The sequence below is a fragment of the Erpetoichthys calabaricus genome, chromosome 17 (assembly GCF_900747795.2).
Source record: "Erpetoichthys calabaricus chromosome 17, fErpCal1.3, whole genome shotgun sequence".
NCBI lineage: Eukaryota > Metazoa > Chordata > Cladistia > Polypteriformes > Polypteridae > Erpetoichthys > Erpetoichthys calabaricus.
Window position 1 is genome coordinate 91476777 of NC_041410.2, and position 16977 is coordinate 91493753.

General features: G+C 42.0%; 2 protein-coding genes across 2 annotated transcripts in view; both read right to left on the reverse strand.

Annotated features, from left to right (window-relative positions):
• The window catches only part of fah (fumarylacetoacetate hydrolase (fumarylacetoacetase)), a 40410-nt gene extending 34647 nt beyond the window's left edge, over positions 1–5763 (reverse strand). Inside the window, exons 1-3 of the mRNA XM_028822664.2 lie at positions 5575–5763; positions 2023–2133; positions 1540–1661 (exon numbers count right to left, since the gene is read on the reverse strand). Of these exons, the coding sequence (XP_028678497.2) occupies positions 1540–1661; positions 2023–2133; positions 5575–5742 (401 nt within the window). The 5' untranslated portion in view covers positions 5743–5763. The remainder of the gene's footprint in view (positions 1–1539; positions 1662–2022; positions 2134–5574) is intronic.
• Positions 5764–12748: 6985 nt separating this feature from the next.
• zfand6 (zinc finger, AN1-type domain 6) overlaps positions 12749–16977 on the reverse strand; it is a 33870-nt gene continuing 29641 nt past the window's right edge. Inside the window, exons 5-6 of the mRNA XM_028822930.2 lie at positions 15729–15839; positions 12749–14643 (exon numbers count right to left, since the gene is read on the reverse strand). Coding sequence (XP_028678763.1) covers positions 14495–14643; positions 15729–15839 — 260 coding nt within the window. The 3' untranslated portion in view covers positions 12749–14494. The remainder of the gene's footprint in view (positions 14644–15728; positions 15840–16977) is intronic.

The following is a 16977-nucleotide window of genomic DNA, read 5'->3' on the forward strand; positions in this document are numbered from 1 at the left end:
ATAGATAATTTTCTCCAGAGTGTCCAAGGGTTCGTTCCTTCATTGTGTCTGGCATTGCCAAGACAGGTTGACCTCTGAAATAGATGGATGGATTTTTTTTCCTTCTAGTGCCATCAGAAGTTTTCAGAACCCTTCCGTTCTTTTCCTTGCCTTTTTTTGTAAACTCCAAGCACGCTTCCATGATCGAGTCCTGGGTTAGAGTGGTAGCCTGGTCACCCCTTGTGTCCATGTTTGCCAGGTAGGACACTTGAATGAGTTAAAGTGTGCCTACGCCGTCCACTATTGATTCCTTCAGTATGGTTGTCTGGCCACTCTGCCATAAAGCCAGAATTAGTGGAGTAATACAGTGTTGGTTGTCCTTCTGGAAGTTTCTCCCATCTTCACACAGGTTCTCTGAAACTCAACCTAAGAGACCATCTGGTTCTTAGTCACCACTCTTGCCAATACCCTTCTTCTATGATTGTGGTTCAGCTGGGCAGACAGGTTCAAAGAAGTGGTATGGATTTTGCACACTTCTTCCATCTATGGATTATGGAGGCCACTGTGCCACTTGGGAAGCTTCACTGCTTTAGGAGTTTCGTTGTAGCCTTCACCAGATCCGAGTCTCGACTCAATCCCATCTCTAAGCTCTGCGGGTAACTCCTTCAACATTCATGGCTTGGTTTTGGTTCAGCTGTGGGACCACCCATAGACAGGTGTGTGTGGGCCTTACCTAATCAGTCCAATCAATGGAATCGACCACAGGTGGACTCCAAACATCTCAATGAGGATCAACAGAATGGGATTCACCTGAGCCAGATTTCAAGTGTCAAAGCAAAGGGTCCGATTACTTGCGTCAATTTGAGATTTAAGGATTTTTAATGAAATGAAATAAAGTTTTAACGTCCTCCTTTCACTTTGTCGTTCTGGGATATTACTGATGTGGAAAGAAGTTCATGTAAATGATTTTAGCAACAAAGGGGTCTGAATACACCCTACTCGCAATCAGGTGGCAGCATGGAGGTTTATTATCTAATACAGGATTGCAAGGACATCTGGGGCTACTAGAAGAACTAGAAGTTCTGACAGGACAATCCATGGAGTTCACTACCCCTATCCTCATCCCAGATATGATAACTGGGACTCCCACGGAAGCAGTTCCACGTATGAACTTAAAAGGCCCACCTCGCCATCTGCCAGTTGTTCTTGGAACTGGAAGTTCTAGTGGTGGCAACGGGTAAGAAAAGAGAAAGAGAAGATGGAGTAAGCAGGGGGCTCTCTGGAGAAGTGTGGACAGACAGGGTGGAGCGACAACTCTGGAAAAAGTCCACAATGTTGTAAAAGGGAACAACGTCATTCAACATGGAGAATGTTCCTCTAGAACGTCAGTGGGTTGATTAAAGCAGGGGGGTGGTCCACAAATGCAAAAAAGACCCTTGACAACAGAGGGGTCAGCAGCATGCGGCGTCCTAAGGTGCGCTACCCCCAAAAAACAACTCAAAATACGATTTTGAAGACTCTAGGTCGGCATTTCTTGGAAGCCTTTTGAGAAGAACGTACCTGCTCCTAAGACTGATGTCATCTCTCAGGGTGGGCTCGTCAGCAGAGAGCAGCTTTTGAAGGACGCTTCTTACCTCACTCCATGCTGCATGGCCGAGGCCCATAAAGGCATTAAGTGTAGGCTAAAAAAAAGAGAGAGAGAGAGAATGATCCCTTCAGTCATCTCCAAATAATTCATTTTGATGTAGAAGCAACAACAAGACGTGGAACACAATCCTGAAGGGACATTCGGTCAGACAGATAAGCCCCCCCTCTACCTTTCATTCAAAATACTGTAGCTGGACAGAGTACGGTGAAATCCTTACTGGTGTCTCAGGTGCCATGACAAGAATGAATGAATTAAGATCATTTGAACCATTACAAAGGAACAGATCAGCTTGAGCGTCTGCACCAAATCAAACCGGAGCAACCTCCAGAAGCCGTTTGTTATTTATTTAAGAAACCCTGGTCTGAAATTAGCAGCAAACGTGTGGGTCAACCAACCTTGTCAAAGACATCCTGGTGCTGCGAGAGCAAAGGTCCAGTGAAGAGAGTTTTGATCACGCTTAGGTCCAAAATTTGATCTCCTATGGCAATGCCAATCCGATGCCGGGGCTGAAAGAAGACCAGGAGAGAAGGATGAGGTTAGAGAAGTCTCCCTGAACGTCACTGACCTGTTTGTACGGCGCCCTCCTCAATCTTGTAGCACTTCGTCAATACGAAGACATGGATTGAGCCTTCCCAAGTATCGTGAGGGCCTAAAAATACATTTTGATGAGAACAACGTGGATCCTCAGATTCCTATTCCAGTAACATCAAGTTGAGTTCTCAGCATCCTTGGAGAAATCCTACCTACTACGCTACCTGGGAATTTATTCATTGTATCTACAGCTAGCGAGGAGAGAACTCCACTGAAGTCGCTTCACCTTCGAGTTTAGCACAAGTGCAGAATTTCTGCAAACTCTGCAATGGGGTTAAGGGAAACTGAACTAGTTTTGAGGGGTGTGATGGTCTTTTAAGTGTGTTGGATGGATGCTGGATGGATTATTGTGGCTAAAAATGTGATCCAAAATGGTCAAAGTACCAAAGCCTCCCTGAGATGAAATCATACTCCGTGTTCTTCATCTCTCTCTCTACATCTCCCAAACTCCTATCACGAAGACTAACTGACACCCACCGAGCTTGTGATGCGAGGGATCGGCGTTACATACTTCGGGGGGTTCTCCTGGTCACTACCTGATCTGCGCTACATACTGAGGAGCTTAACGTAATGTGCTTAATCTGGTAGCAAAGACACAACGCGTAATGACTCTGTGCAGAAGAATGAAGAATTTTCATCATATTCTCTTTACAGTCAGCTAATGTACCCCTCAAATGAAAATACTGTGGGTTGTGTGTTTGCACAAAAGGTTCAGGTAGGGCTGTCATAAAGTGTAATGTTGAGTTCAAATCTGGCTGGAGGACCGAGTGGGTACTGACATTACACATGCATGTAAATGGCATGACTGATAGTAAGCTCAAGGGGGACAACCACATCCTGAGTCACAGAGGTATGATGATAATGTCCACATTATGTACTCAAAAGAGACCATTTGTGTTTCTGAAGGCTTGTGAGCTCTGGACAAGGAAGGGAAGGTCATCATCACTAAGATGATTGCATTTGACATTTAAACAGATAGCACTTCACAAACATTAAGACTGCTTTTACAAATCCCATACCAAATGACATGTAACAGAGACCTGTGCTTTGCAGTTGTCATTCCAACAGATGGCACATCACAGACATTAAGACTGCTTTTACAAATCCCATACCAAAAGACATTTTAACATAGACCTATGTGTTGCAGTTGTCATTCCAACAGATGGCACATTGCAAACATTAACACTGCTTTGACACATCCCATACCAAATGACATGTAATAGAGACCTATGCATTGCAGTTGTCATTCCAACAGATGGCACATCACAAACATTAACACTGCTTTTACAAATCCCATACCAAAAGACATTTTAACATAGACCTATGTGTTGCAGTTGTCATTCCAACAGATGGCACATTGCAAACATTAACACTGCTTTGACACATCCCATGCTTAATAGCATACAATGGAGACTTAAGCATTGCATTTCTCTTTCCAACAGATGGCGCATCACAAACATTTACTCGACCTTTATAAATCCTATATGAAATGGTGTATAAAAGAGACATATGCATTTCATGGAGCACTGCAGACTTTAACGCCGAGGTTGACGTTAATTAGATTTTCTTAAATAGATTTTCACTCATCTTATTATGATACTAGCTATGCTACCAGTCTAAAACAATAAAGTATTTACTTCTCTCCTGAGGTACCTAAAAATTCATCCATCCATCCATCCATTTTCCAACCCGCTGAATCCGAACACAGGGTCACGGGGGTCCGCTGGAGCCAATCCCAGCCAACACAGGGCACAAGGCAGGGAACCAATCCAGGGCAGGGTGCCAACCCACCGCAGGACACACACAAACACACCCACACACCAAGCACACACTAGGGCCAATTTAGAATCGCCAATTCACCTAACCTGCATGTCTTTGGACTGTGGGAGGAAACCGGAGCGCCCGGAGGAAACCCACGCAGACACGGGGAGAACATGCAAACTCCACGCAGGGAGGACCCGGGAAGCGAACCCGGGTCCCCAGGTCTCCCAACTGCGAGGCAGCAGCGCTACCCACTGCGCCACCGTGCCGCCCCCTAAAAATTCATTAAATGCCAATTCAGTTAAATTAATAAACTACAAATATTTTACGAAGTGTTTTCATTCTAATGGGCCTATTTATAAATAAGACAGTAATATATTTAAAGTGTTATTCTGTAATGAATTATTTTTATTATTATTCTATTACACAAAAATTAAATATACGATGTTAAAAAAAACTTTTCAAAGAAACTATATGCAGTTAATTATGAGTACATTTTATGAAACGTATTCTCTTTACGTCTTTATATTTAATTTTCCTTTATATTATGTGGGGGTCCCCAAAGTTCCACCTTCGCTGCTGGCTCCAACACCGCGCAACTGAAGCAACTTGACAAACAAGCCGTATTGGCTGATAATGAAGCTCCATTCGCATGATTTTTATATAAATCATCATCAAATATAAAACTTCCTTTTTTAACAAACGTAATATTTTCAGCCAGAGTAAATCTAACACATTCTAACGGTAGGACGACCTGATAAAAGTTAAGATAAGAAACTGTTTGATCGTCCCGTCTTTCGCAAGAATTGGGTCAGACGTCTACTTTGGACTTTGATTTTTTTGGTGTTCTTTACTCCGCTCTTGCTCGTGGTTTCTCTTGACGAGCCTTTTTTAATTAAATAAAGTCGAAAGCGGAGGAAAACGAAACAAGGCTTATTTGGTGGGCCCTGCAAGTTAGCCTCGAGTGCACCTGGGCTTTTCATTCCATTCCACTTCGATTTGCTCCCGTGTCCGTGAAATCGGTGCTGTTCCACGCAGGTCCCGGCTATGCATTACTATTTCCGTTATTACAAATGCTAAACGTTAATAAACGAATATTGAGTAGAGCTGCTGCGTCACCGATACACCCAATCGTTGCCGCGTCCGCTTGGGCTTCCCTGCCACATCCTCACAGCCGTGCGGGTTTGGCCAACTGGCGATGCCAAATTAGCCAACAAAGATAAGTGAGTGGTCTAATGCCCTGTCCTGGCCTTAAAAGTGCCAGTGAAGTGGATTAACAGGATTTGGGAATGATAAGGATATTACAATTTAATTTGGGAATGATAAGGATATTACAATTTAAGACTGGAGTAACGGCGCAACAATTGGATCCGGAATCCTTCTAGAAGGAATCCATTCCGAATATTAACGAATGCCGACTTCTTGCTGGTATCCCCCTTCATTCTTCGAAGGGATCAAAGGTGCACACGCCTTCGCTGCAGTTCAAAACAATGAAGCGAATCTCGTCTCTCTTCATTTATTATCTTATAGCATTCCAGCCGACCGTTCCCGACCTGCACAACTCGCAAAGGATTACACTTCCAGTGATTACTTACGTTATCCGGTGTGGAAAACACGCCGTAGGGCAAGTTCTGAATGGGGAAATCGGACTTCTCGTCCACTTTAATGAAGGACATGGCGCAGGATCGGCAGGATTCCGGACCGGTTTGAAGAGAAAGAAGAGTTAGAAAGAGCAGCTTCAAGTTCCAGGTGTTTGAAAACATCAGCCATTCAACTTGCGCTCCGCCCCGCCTCTTTGATAAACAAGGGACCAATCAGCGGCCAAGCAGCGTGTTACCGCCCCCACCCCCTTAAATTTGCTTGATTCAGACCAGATTTGGCCGTGACTCAGCAAGTTACTTTTTAAACTGTCAAAAAGTGGAATATAACACATGCATATGGGAAAAGAAAAGATTTTAAAAATGCGCAGTAATTAAACCTGACGCATCTCGCAAAAGTCCGCCGCTCGGGTTATGGCGGCTTCCCCACCGCTAAAACGTTTCGGACTAAAGTTTCGCCAACACCCGTCAAACTGCATTCTCCGCACAGGTGTAATAAGACCGTTAGCTCGAACCCACGGAGAACGAGGAGGACATTCAAATCCGAGGAGGTGTAGTCGCTTTACATCGCACATTAACACTCGTGCTTTGGGCCTCTCCGAAAACGCACCACTGGACCCTTAGCTGAAGCTTTCTATTACACAGAAGTACCCCACCAGCTCAAATAATAGTAGCATATCAATCTGAAAACAAACCTGTCGTGAATGAATAAATAAAGATGATGATGATGATGATGATGATGCAACAATTTGCAAACAGCTTTTGAGTTGTCATCTCTGGTTAAACTTCGGTAGCTTCACACACTTCAGTGACTAAGGTGAATTAGCCTCTCTTACATTTTAAACGATTTTAATTCCTATGTACTCAAATAATTTGCGTATAAACCTGTTTAAGATGGATACACATACAAAAATAATTAAGTTGTTCCAAACTACTTTTCTCTCAGTATGAAAAGGTATTTTAAGCATCACCCATCTCTTTGCTAAGCCCCACCCCTCAACCCCCGCCGTTACCCAGGACAGCGGGCAGCAAAGGTCAGACATAACTCCTGGACGGGGCGCCACTCCATTGCTGGGTAACCACACACCCAAATTTACAAATGCTAGTTCACCTAACCCACATGTCCTTGTGGGAGTGTGTGGCACACAAGCACAGAGAGAAACTGCAATGTCCAGGTAAGGAGCACATAGGCCACAAACTTTGGTCTCCTTATTGAGAGGCAGCACACTACTGTGCCGCCCCTTTGTGTGTCATGTACTGAGTAAATATGAGCAGGAATACAAATGTTTAAAAATATAAAAAAGTTATTCCACTATCAGTGCTACCTGTAATCAACGTAGATGTCAAGAGTTAACATTTACAGAGCACCATGCAATGCACATGTTGTCTGTTATGTGCCATTTGGTATAGGATTTGAAAAAGCAGTGTGAAGGTTTGTGATGCACCATGTGTTGGAATAACAGAGAAATAGCAACTGGACAGACACTTATCCTTTTATTATAGTACTAGCTGTATTACCCATCTAAGATGGGCTGAAACCTATGTAATTTATGTAGACCTCAGTGTTAACATTTGCACTGTCCCATGTAATGAATTTCTCTGTTATATGCCATTTGGTATGGGGTTCATAAAAGCTATATTAATATTTGTGAGGCACCATCTGTTGGAGTGACAAATGCATATGTTTCTGGTATTTGCCATGGGGCTCATAAAAGCACTGTTAATATATGTGATGCACCATCTGTTGGAATGACAAATGCCCATTTCTGGCATGTGCCATGGGGTTCATAAAAGCAGTGTTAATATGTGTGATGCACCATCTGTTGGAATGACAAATGCCCGTTTCTGGCATGTGCCATGGGGTTCATAAAAGCACTGTTAATATTTGTGATGCACCATCTGTTGGAATGTTATATGCTGTTTTGTATGGGATTTGCAAAAAGTGTTTGCTATGTCTGCCATTCCAAAAGGTGGCACATCACAATCAGATGGACACACAGACCCACTGAAACTTGTGCTTTTATTATATTGCTAGCTGTGCTGCCCCTCTAAAATGGGTTAAATTATTTGTAATTAATGTAGACATCAGCTTTAATGTCTGCAATGCACCATGTGATGCAGGTGTTCCTGTTGTATGCCATTTTGCATGGGATTCGTAAAAGCAGTACGAATGCTTGTGAGACTTTGGAATGACAGATGTCATGCGTTTTACTACTTTTACTAAATGTTAGATGTGCCATTTATGGGAATGACAGACTGGGCAGACACAGACACATTTATCCTGTTATTAAGGTGGATGTCTAAATATTTAATAAGATAAATTGTGGCATCATCTTAAAAGCATCAGCCATTATAAGACAAACCAAAGATTGTACACAGTGTTACAATGTTTTGCTTTGAGTTTTATCTTCCTTAGAAGGATATGGATATGTTGTTTTGCAATATGTGTAGATCAATACTTGATAACATTTTTGGTTTGAAGAAAAAAAAAAAAAAACTTACCAAATGTGTTCATTTTAAGGCTTTTTCATTCACCTGTGTGTCCATTTGCACCACTGTCAGCTACAAGAACAGACAAGGGATTTGTAAAATAAATTAAAGCTTCACTTTAGAAGACAATTTCAGGGGGGGGGGGGGGGGGCAAATATACAAAGAACTGCCATTGTGAAGACACAACTTCAACTTGATAAAGACCCCCAAGTTACCCTTTAAAAGGAGTCGACTGGAAATCACAAAATGAGCGAATGCAGAAAGTCAGACTCCAATCCCAGATAGTCACAGCTGTTCATTTAAGCCAAAATTTAATGTAAAGAAAACGTAAACGGGGAAAGAAAAAAAAGGTTTGAGAAATAATTGATCTGTGGCAGTCACCTAGGCATTCTATACAACACCGGCTTTCCACACATTGTCAATAACATATACAGTATATAGTATACACTGTTAGAATTTGGCGTTTATGGTAGCTGTACTGCATTTTGGTCAACGTCTGTTTTTCAATATGCTCTATAAATAAAATTGACTTGACAATGAACTGCAAAGCCCCATTTTCAGGAGCCCTTCCCTCCGTGTCCTAGTGGTCAACTCAGTCAGCTTATCCTTAATTGTCCCATTTAAATGCCAAGTGGTTATTAGAGAAACCTTTGTCACTGCGTCAGGGGCGTAGCTAAGAGTACGTGCCGCTCAGGGCGGGGCGGGGCCTCAATTTGCCGCCCTCCAACAAATCTGAATATGTTAACCTATTTAAATAGAAAATTAAAATGACAGAAAAATGAAGATAAATTTTGCATAGATTTATATAGAGAAACAGCAATAATTTTTCACATACAATTATTTATAAGTAAAACTAGACAAGAATATAGTATAGACTCACTGATAACTGTGTTCTAATTATTAGTTTAATATAGTTACGCTGCGAAAACCAGAACCGGTGTAGCGTACAAGTGATAGGTGGGGAGGTTTTCTGCGCAGAGAAAGAACGCATTAGGATTGATAACGAAGCGAAATTATAAATTACTTGTTTATCTTCCTAAAAATAATCTGTGTAATGTTTATTTTTGTTGTTGCCTCATAAATTTCAACTGTGGTGTCTGATACCGTCACAGGAGGACAGTCTGAAAATTATTTTTGGAAGCAGTTGTGGATAACAATTAGAGAATTTTACTTTTTTCAATCATGAATGATATTTTTCTCAACCGTGCTGCTTACAGACGAATTGTATTGAGCTTTTTTTAAAGACCTCTGAGTTCCCTCATAAACGCGATGATCCCGACCACATTCACGCGCAAGAAAGTACTCGACTGTCCGCCACGGACGCGCTTTCACACTTTCAGGTTTGCCTGCAGCTGCTTCCGGGACTCCGGTGCGATTCCACAGTCCAAACACACATGCAGCTGCGCCACACCCAGCACCTCTGGTTTAAATGGGACGCGAGTGTTTTAAAGCGGACGAGCCCCAGATAGATAGATAGATAGATAGATAGATAGATAGATAGATAGATAGATAGATAGATAGATAGATAGATAGATAGATAGATAGATAGATAGATAGATAGTGTAGTAGGCAAGATTAAAAATTCAGAGATAGATACTTTATTAATCCCAAGGGGAAATTCACAAAAGTAGTAAAAGTAAGTGTGTCCAGGGAACGAATCCACATAAAATAAAGTGATAGGAATGACCAATAAAAAAAAGAGAAAAATAAAAGTAGAAAAATAAGTCGTACACGAAGCTACTGAAAAGGCTGCCACTCTCGGCGGCGCCTGAGTCATATGTCAAACTGCATGGGGGTCCTCCTGGCTGTTGTAGCTGTGTGTGAATACGACCTGGAAGGATAGGCGAGAAAACCGTGTGGCATCAGTCTAATATTACCGGCTTGGGGCGCGCACACACACAAAAAAAGGGAGACTACCAGATTGAGAAAGATTTAGATTTTGGCCAATGATGCCGCCCCCCTCCTAGCTACGCCACTGCGCTGCATTGGCACCCCTGACACCAGTTATTCTGTTCACTCGGGTTACAAGGTACTGAGGTTGGGAGTCTACTCTAATAACAGATCATTGCCGCACACAACACAGGACAAGCCAACTCAGGATCCCAAATCAGGACCCTGGCACAATCGTGCAACACCTCAGCACCACACAGTTTTATTTATGGTGGCTGGAGTGCCAGTCCTGCCATCAACCACCAAGTTCTCCCGGTAAGTTGGAGGACCTGCTTGTAGGTCTCGATGCAGGTTAACGTCATACACAAGAGGAGCACTTGCAGTTTGAAGGCCGAGCTCGCTCAAGGGCCCAACAGAGCGGAATCACTTATGGCGTTTACGGGATTCAAACCGGCAACCCTGCCTCAGCGTCACCACTCCGCCGCCCTATAAAAATGTACTGGCAATTCAGAAAAGTTCAGTTCGAAGTTTAAAAAAAAAAAAAAAAAAAAGTCCAAAATGTAACCGGTCTCTGAAGAAACATCTCAGATTTACTGCTTATTGTTTTTGGTGCAGAATGAAGGCTACTCGAACCTGACAGACTGCCAACAAAGGTGTCAATTATGGTCTTGACAGAAGAGGGCGAACTGTATCTAAATGGGGACAGAAAAACAATTCTGATGCACAACTGCCAAAGAGGAGGTGGTCGACATCAGTGTGTGTGCGTGAAAAACGAAACGTCTTGCAGATCCTCAGCCGGCTTCTTCTTTAAATACGCTAACACCCGTGTCCCCTGTAACAGATGAATAAGAGATGTAAACCTGAATACTGTATATATGAGACGAGTCCTGCTGTAGACCTCCGCCGGCCGGCCAATTGGATTGCGAGCTGTTGTCACCCGGTTTACTTGAGTCGGATAACTCCTCCCCTAAGCCCTTTAAGCACAGTATAAGCAGGTTTTAACACCGACTTGTAGAACATAAAAAGAGACCGTCCTCAGATTTTTCACAACAAATTTCCTTTAAGAACAAGAAACAAAATTTCAACTAGAAATGAGTTCCCAGTGATCCAAGTCTTATCATGCAGCTCGACAGAAATTGTGTGTGGTTGAACACAAACTTTTTTAAAAAAAACAAAAGTGCTTCCAGAAGTTGTCCGCAATATCGTGCTACCTTTTAATTTTTCCCCAGCATGGCCATCACATGAACCTGCATAAACCGTTCCACTTACATGGCAAATAAAGACCTCTGAGCTCCCTCATAAACGCGATGATCCCGACCACATTCACGCGCAAGAAAGTACTCGACTGTCCGCCACGGACGCGCTTTCACACTTTCAGGTTTGCCTGCAGCTTCTTCCGGGACTCCGGTGCGAATCCACAGTCCAAACACGCATGCAGCTGCGCCACACCCAACACCTCTGGCTTACATGGGACGCGAGTGTTTTAAAGCGGACGAGCCCCAAACTGCATGGGGGTCCTCCTGGCTGTTGTAGCTCTGTGTGAATACAACCTGGAAGGATAGACGAGAAAACCGTGTGGCATCAGTCTAATATTACCGACTTGGGGCGCGCGCGCGCGCACACACACACACACACACACTAAAAAAAAAATACCACCGGATTGAGAAAGATTTAGATTTTGGCCAAAGATACCCATGAGCAAAGGAAAAAAAAGCATATAAAATGTGCATCTTTATTTAATCAGAGTGAATAAACTAACATAAATACAGCAGTTTCTTCATTTATATGAACACTCCCTCACACACACACACCCAGCCGATAAGATCATTCACAGACCCTCAATTCATAAAACACCCACCCCACCTCCACATTAGACGCGCACACTCACTCACACTTCGATAAAGACTTGGAACAAAAATGAAGCTGCGGGAGCAAACTGTAAAATGAATACATATTGAACCCTTTTCTGTTAACCCCTTTACCGTTTATTTTTGCCCCATTGAACAGGTCATACAAGTGGACCTTGCTGCGCTTTACAACATCCCCGCCACCTGTAAAGGGTCAGCATCTGTTACAAAACCCTTTATTGGGTTATTAGCTGGATGGGGTGCACCTTTAAAGGAATGAAACGTCAGCCAGCCAATTTATCGACTCTACTGCACTGCACACACACTTACAAGGAAGAGCGGCAGGGCCGAGACGACAGCGCAGACGCCTTTCTTTTATAAACCCACAGCTGCAGACGCCCTCAGTTATTCGGATCGATTTGCTGTATTTCAGATTACTGACGTACGTGTGCCCTTCTTGCAGCTGCTAACTGCTACGCCATCCTGTAGAAATTGAAAGCAATTAACGCCCCCCCCCCCCCCCCCCACTCCTTTGCCATTAAGAAAGCTACACAGACCAAACCAAAAACATGTTACCCTGCAAGTGAGCAACACTTCTTTGAAGTAGGCTGAGGAGGACCAAAGCTGGTGCCAGTCTCGTGTCACAAGGAGTGCCACCCATGAACGGGATTTGCCAGCGGCTCCAGGAGTTCCGGAGATGTAGCTTATAAAACAAAGCCAAGGAACTCCAATGGGGTGGGGGGGGAAAAAAAAAAAAAAAAAAAAAGAGAAAGATGCCATATTATGAATAAAAAACAAAATGGTGAGCAACTGGGAATTTTACAGTTAACTACACTCATTTAAGTAAATGGGGCCCAGGATTTGTCTTAGAAAGTGAGGAACTCCAATGGGGTGGACAAAAAAAGTTCAGAAAGATGCCATATTATACACAAAAACAAAAGAGGTGAACTGGTAATTTGACTGTTTATTCATCTAATTAATCAATCAACACTTTTCCTCAACCTCAGCCAATGCATGCCGCCATATTACACGGCAACGTTCTGTATGTTCACCGAAACAAAATACAACTGTGCCCCGAATTCTTGAAAATGTCCTGCAGAAACAGACTGTCATAAAAAGTAAAGGGACGGTCTGAGATCACCCCCCTGAAAAAAAAAAAAAAAAAAAAAAAAAAAAAGGGAAAGCAGTGTCTGCTTGGTGACAAAAAGGGGACATACACACCATGAGACAATGTCACTGCCCATGTAAAGATCTTAAATGCAAGAAAAGGCCAGAGAAAGAGAAAGAGAGATTAAAACAAAAATAAGTATACTACAACATAACAGCCATTCCAATGCCACACAAGTATTAAAGGAGTACCTGAACTTAACCTTACATGGAAAAATTAAAAAGCAATGTATTAATAATGTACAGGCCGATTCCTCTATAGGAGTGTTGTAACTGCACTTAGCGCTTAGTGACCCAGAATTGCTTCATTACTTTGTTTGGATTTCCTTTTCTTATAATTTAACTATTATAATGGATATTAACTCGATACACCTTTGCACTAATTTAAAATAAATTTTACAGAGTATGCAAAAAGTTTTCAGTTCCTTGGGTTTAATAAAGATTGGGTTATTGGGAGGATAACAAACATTCTACTTGGCACTTGTATCGTTTCAGCAATTTACAAATATCATATAGCCAAGTAGCCCAACAACAATAAAAATGTGAAATTTTATTCCAACAAGCAATAGGATTACTATTTTAAGATTTGGCCAATTCTACTGCCATCCCCCTATTCACAGTCACCTCAGTCCCGTTTCTCGATTATGGTGTCTGCAAGAACGAACTGAACTGTCAGCCCACTTTAACACAACTCCAAATCTAGAACACTGCTTAAGGTTCTCTCGTGTTCATACATACCAGAGCGAGTTTTGAGAAAGCACAGTGGTTCTTTTTGGTTGGGGGGGGTTTGCCTTGCGGACCTCTACACCCACAATGGAGTTGTGACGTCTTCATTACACAGGTACAAAATTGTGCTCTATTTCATCTGAATCAATTGAAGAATGTAGTTTAACATTTTAAAACTTTCAATTGTCAATCTTTCCAGTAATGAAGGCTGCTCAGCGTTTACAATTAGTCTCAGGTTACGCCATCTAAAACACAGCAATATTTGTCTACTGCACGAATGAATGATTAGGACTCCAAATATTAAAGTTTGCTAACCAGAACGAGGGTAGAAACCACAGCAATACACGGTAAAGGGGTTAAGATGAACAAAGCAGCCTAAAAGGTTTACAATACATTCAACAGTGAGGACCTCGCACAGAGGAATTCTTGCCGTGGAGTAAAAGTGTTAGCAAAAAAAATAAAATAAATCCTCGGTTACAACATGCATGTCTATAAATATTAGAAAAGCACTACAACAGAATTCCTCACCCAGTTGTGTTATGTAGTACTGCTCCTATCTAAAAACAAACATAACATATTGCTCTGGCTTCACCAGCCACAATATTAAAAGAAAAAAATGTTAAAAATATTAAATAAAAATGAAATTTTGGATAGCATGCATGATTGAAGAATTTATGTAGGAATCAATGCTCAATATTCCAATTAGAGTTTAGAGATGAAGGGGAGATGGGGGGGGAGAGCAGCTTAAGTCAGTCTAAATTGAAGGCAATTATGAAATCCAACATGTCCTCCGCTGCTCAGATCTTCTGAATCTTCTCTCCGACTACTACTGGGTTTTCTTTCCTAAGTTTCTCAGCTGCATCAGCCTTGTAGTCAAAGGTACAGTTATGTGTATCTGAATAACGATGAATGCTACAAAACAAATTTCCACATCTGCAGTCAAAACCTAAAAGGGGAAGAAAAAGAAAAAATAGGCCTTACTTGTTAAGGGCAGTGGACAAGAGTGAAGAATGAATGAATTTAAATCATCACTGGAGAGGACTGTATTTCGAGTTAAGACTTTTAAAGCAGAAACAAAAAAACTGCATAACCTGCACCAAAAACATGACGGCGGGCAGGCGCGTGCTCCCCCCACCGGGGTGTAGTCAGACCCCTTCACTTTCTGCACACATGACCCTTAAACCAGGACATGGCAAACCCTAACCTACTCTGAAATGGGCTTCACCCACTAGGCAGCCTGTCCCCAAACTCTACCGGCCAGCTTTGGACTACATTGGATTCAGAAAGCACACTGACCTTCACTTTTTCCACAATTTATACCTTTAAAATTAAATCTACAAACACAATAAATTTGTCGTTTTTGCCCATCACACACTACTCATGAATCCATAATAGCAAAGTGAAAAGATGTTCTCAGAAAGGGTTGCGAATTTATTGAAAACCCAGCACGGATCTCTCTCATTCATAGAGGTGTATTCAGACCCTTCATTTCATTTACTCGTCTTCTGGGTGTGTCTCTACATGTTTTGCACACTTGGATTTGGGCCATTTATCCCCTATCTTACAGGCAGATTCTCCCAAGCGCTGGTAGATAGTTTACAGATGCTCCCCCTTCCAGACATCTTCCGTAATCTTCAGGCATGTTCTATGGCAGTGGTTCCCAAACTCAGTCCAAGGGACACAAAAATCCAGTTGGTATACTACTTAAATCAAAGGTTATAAAAGTCTCCTGTAAAGTAAGGCTGGTAGATTATTAACATGATGTCAAGTTGCATATTGCCAAATCCATTAGTAATCTGGGAAATTGCCAATTATAGTTTAATTGAAATGTTTGTTTTGCTGGGCTAGAGCAATAAACACCTGCAGACTGAAACAACAAAGTGCTGAAAGTAGGTGCCTTTTTTTCCCCCTTATTAGACAAATCACAAACGTCAGGAAAAAATTCCCTAGATAATCTGTAGTACGAGGTCACTGTCACCATCCATGTATTAGGATTGGGTGAGTCGGGTTGACATTTTTAAACCACCCTACCTGTAAGACCAACTTTTTTCTGACATAGAAAACAACGATTTTTTCTCTGTTTTGGCTTCTCCGGTGATTTCTCTTGGCCTTCAGTGGAAGTCTGGGAAGATCCATTCGTACCTATTACAACAACATTTATTAATATAGCACATTTTCATACAAAAAAGTAGCTCAAAGTGCTTTACATAATGAAGAAAAATAAGACAAAATAAGAAATTAAAATAAGACATTAGTTAACATAGAAAAAGAGTAAGGTCCGAGGGCCAGGGGGGACAGAAAAAACAAACTCCAGACGGCTGGAGGAAAAAATAAAATCTGCAAGATAGAAGACAACAACAACTGTTACAGCAGTGAGCAACTCATACAGAATGTCAAATAAAGCAAAAAGGAAAGCTTAATATGTCAAGATATAACCTGATGACAGTATAAACAACAATGCTGTACAGATGGGGGAAAAAATATATATACACACATATACAGCTTGATGAATGAACAGCAACCAAGAAGTAATAGTGTGGGGTGAATTAGTTTCAAAGCAGCTGCCATATGGGGAGAGAGAAGATAGTTGTAACAGGGGCTTTAACTTAAATACTAGCCGTCTGCCGTGGCTCCACCCACATAGCAGTGAAACAGGACTTTAAAAATACAAATTTATTTACGTGTTCTTTTTTTTTTTTTTTTTTAAAGAAGAATTTATATTGATATCTTTCTTATCCAAGGGCCTCTTGATATACAGTATTTTTGGTTTTGCTAAAATCGGGACGAGAATGTAGCTGTGATCTCTTTGCCAAAAATGTAAAAAGTTTTCAAGGTACCTCTGGCCAAGTGGAAGATAGGTACACTCCAATGTCAAAGGTCACCACAGTATCTGCTCTGACGGGAGAGCGTCCCCCTCGTGGGGAGAAGAGCACGAGGCCATGATATCTCTGCCAATCAGCAGCTACCCTCCAAAACGCAGGTAGCTGTGATCTCTCTCAAAAATGTCAAATGTTACCCCTTAAGCTCTAGATAATAATAATAATACATTTTATTTATATAGTGCCTTTCCCATGCTCAAGGCACTTAGATAACATCTACTGAACAAACAGGTATTGCTAGCTAAGCGGAGGCAAGGTTATACGCTAAACATGTGGCGAGAGGTAGAGCAACTCAAACGGAGGCTGGCACGCGAGTGAGGAGAGCCCCATCCTCCTTCCCTGTAGCCTGTTTCTCGGATTCGAGCAAATAAATTGGTGCCGCAACCGAACTATGATACTTA